General features: G+C 50.9%; 1 protein-coding gene across 2 annotated transcripts; it reads left to right on the top strand.

Annotated features, from left to right (window-relative positions):
• The first annotated feature begins 367 nt into the window (after positions 1 to 367).
• On the top strand, positions 368 to 1,236 carry LOC143654871 (tropomyosin alpha-3 chain-like). 2 transcript variants are annotated; one of them, XM_077126517.1, is made up of 2 exons: positions 378 to 561; positions 696 to 1,236. In XM_077126517.1, exons 1-2 carry the CDS (start codon positions 494 to 496, stop codon positions 1,174 to 1,176), a joined length of 549 nt encoding a protein of 182 aa, XP_076982632.1. In that variant the 5' UTR covers positions 378 to 493; the 3' UTR covers positions 1,177 to 1,236. The 2 variants fall into 2 exon arrangements, with proteins under 2 accessions (XP_076982631.1, XP_076982632.1); XM_077126516.1 differs by having other exon boundaries at positions 368 to 1,236.
• Positions 1,237 to 1,439: the final 203 nt, after the last annotated feature.

Below are 1,439 nucleotides of genomic sequence, written 5' to 3'. Positions count from 1 at the left end.
ATTTACATATAACTGATGGAGATGATGTTATATAATCACTTACCCAAGAGCTAAAAAATCTTAATCCTATTTACTGGTGGGAATCACATCATTTTTTGACTACTATAGGCTTAGGTTTGGGGCTGTTTAGACTCTTTCTCTTCCTCCTCAGCTGTGTCAAACAACAAATGTTCAAAGTAGCAAGCCGCGCCACTAAGCAGAGCCGTGCTAACACTGTGATTCTGGCAAAAGCCCTGGGTTCCCTCCCGAATCGAAGTCAGAGAGCTTGACTGGTAGCCAATGACGGGTAAGACCCTTACTTCAGAGCTTAAGGGCAACCTAAGACAGGCACAGTCACCTCAGCTAATAAAATAAAAAGGGGGAGAAGCGGCTGCAAAGCCGAGCAGAGGAGGCAGGAAGCCGAGAGCGAGCAGTAGTTGGGTGGGCACCATGGCCGGGATCACCACCATCGAGGCGGTGAAGCGCAAGATCCAGGTTCTACAGCAGCAGGCCGATGATGCTGAGGAGAGAGCCGAGCGCCTCCAGCGGGATGTGGAGGGAGAAAGGCGGGCAAGGGAACAGGCTGAGGCTGAAGTGGCCTCCTTGAACCGACGGATCCAGCTGGTTGAAGAGGAGCTGGACCGTGCTCAGGAGCACCTGGCCACTGCCCTGCAAAAGCTGGAGGAAGCAGAGAAAGCTGCTGATGAGAGCGAGAGAGGTACGAAGGTTATTGAAAACCGGGCTTTAAAAGATGAAGAAAAGATGGAACTCCAGGAAATCCAACTCAAAGAAGCTAAGCACATCGCAGAGGAGGCAGATCGGAAGTATGAGGAGGTGGCTCGTAAGTTGGTGATTATTGAAGGGGATTTGGAGCGCACTGAGGAACAAGCTGAGCTGGCAGAGTCCCGTTGCAGAGAGATGGATGAGCAGATCAGACTGATGGACCAGAACCTGAAGTGTCTGAGTGCTGCTGAAGAAAAGTACTCTCAAAAAGAAGACAAATATGAAGAAGAGATAAAGATTCTTACTAATAAACTCAAGGAGGCAGAGACCCGTGCTGAGTTTGCTAAGAGATCGGTAGCCAAGCTGGAAAAGACAATTGATGATTTGGAAGATAAACTGAAATGCACCAAAGAGGAGCACCTCTGTACACAAAGAATGCTGGACCAGACTCTGCTTGACCTGAATGAGATGTAGAGCACCCCAGTACCACCCTGCCGCTGCTCCTCCCTGTGACCCCGACTCCGCCTGAGGCCAGCCTGCCCGAAGCTGACCTTTAAACTGCGGGCTGATCTTTAACTGGAAGGCTGCTTTCTCCTCTCGCCGTACACCCCCACACCCATCCACCCACCTGCCCCTGGCCCCGTGTCTTTTTCATCAAACTGTCTCTGCCTCTCCCAGAGATTGCAGCTGGGCTAGGGGCTAAGCACCTTTGGGAACAACATTTAAGGGAATGTGAG

Source organism: Tamandua tetradactyla, chromosome 14 (genome assembly GCF_023851605.1).
Source record: "Tamandua tetradactyla isolate mTamTet1 chromosome 14, mTamTet1.pri, whole genome shotgun sequence".
NCBI lineage: Eukaryota > Metazoa > Chordata > Mammalia > Pilosa > Myrmecophagidae > Tamandua > Tamandua tetradactyla.
Note: the sequence above shows the minus strand (reverse complement) of the source record. Positions and strands in the feature narration are given on the sequence as shown.

What these genes read in the sequence shown, in the direction of transcription:
- LOC143654871 (XM_077126516.1), top strand. Translation starts at nt 430, where the DNA reads ATGGCCGGGATCACCACCATCGAGGCGGTGAAGCGCAAGATCCAGGTT.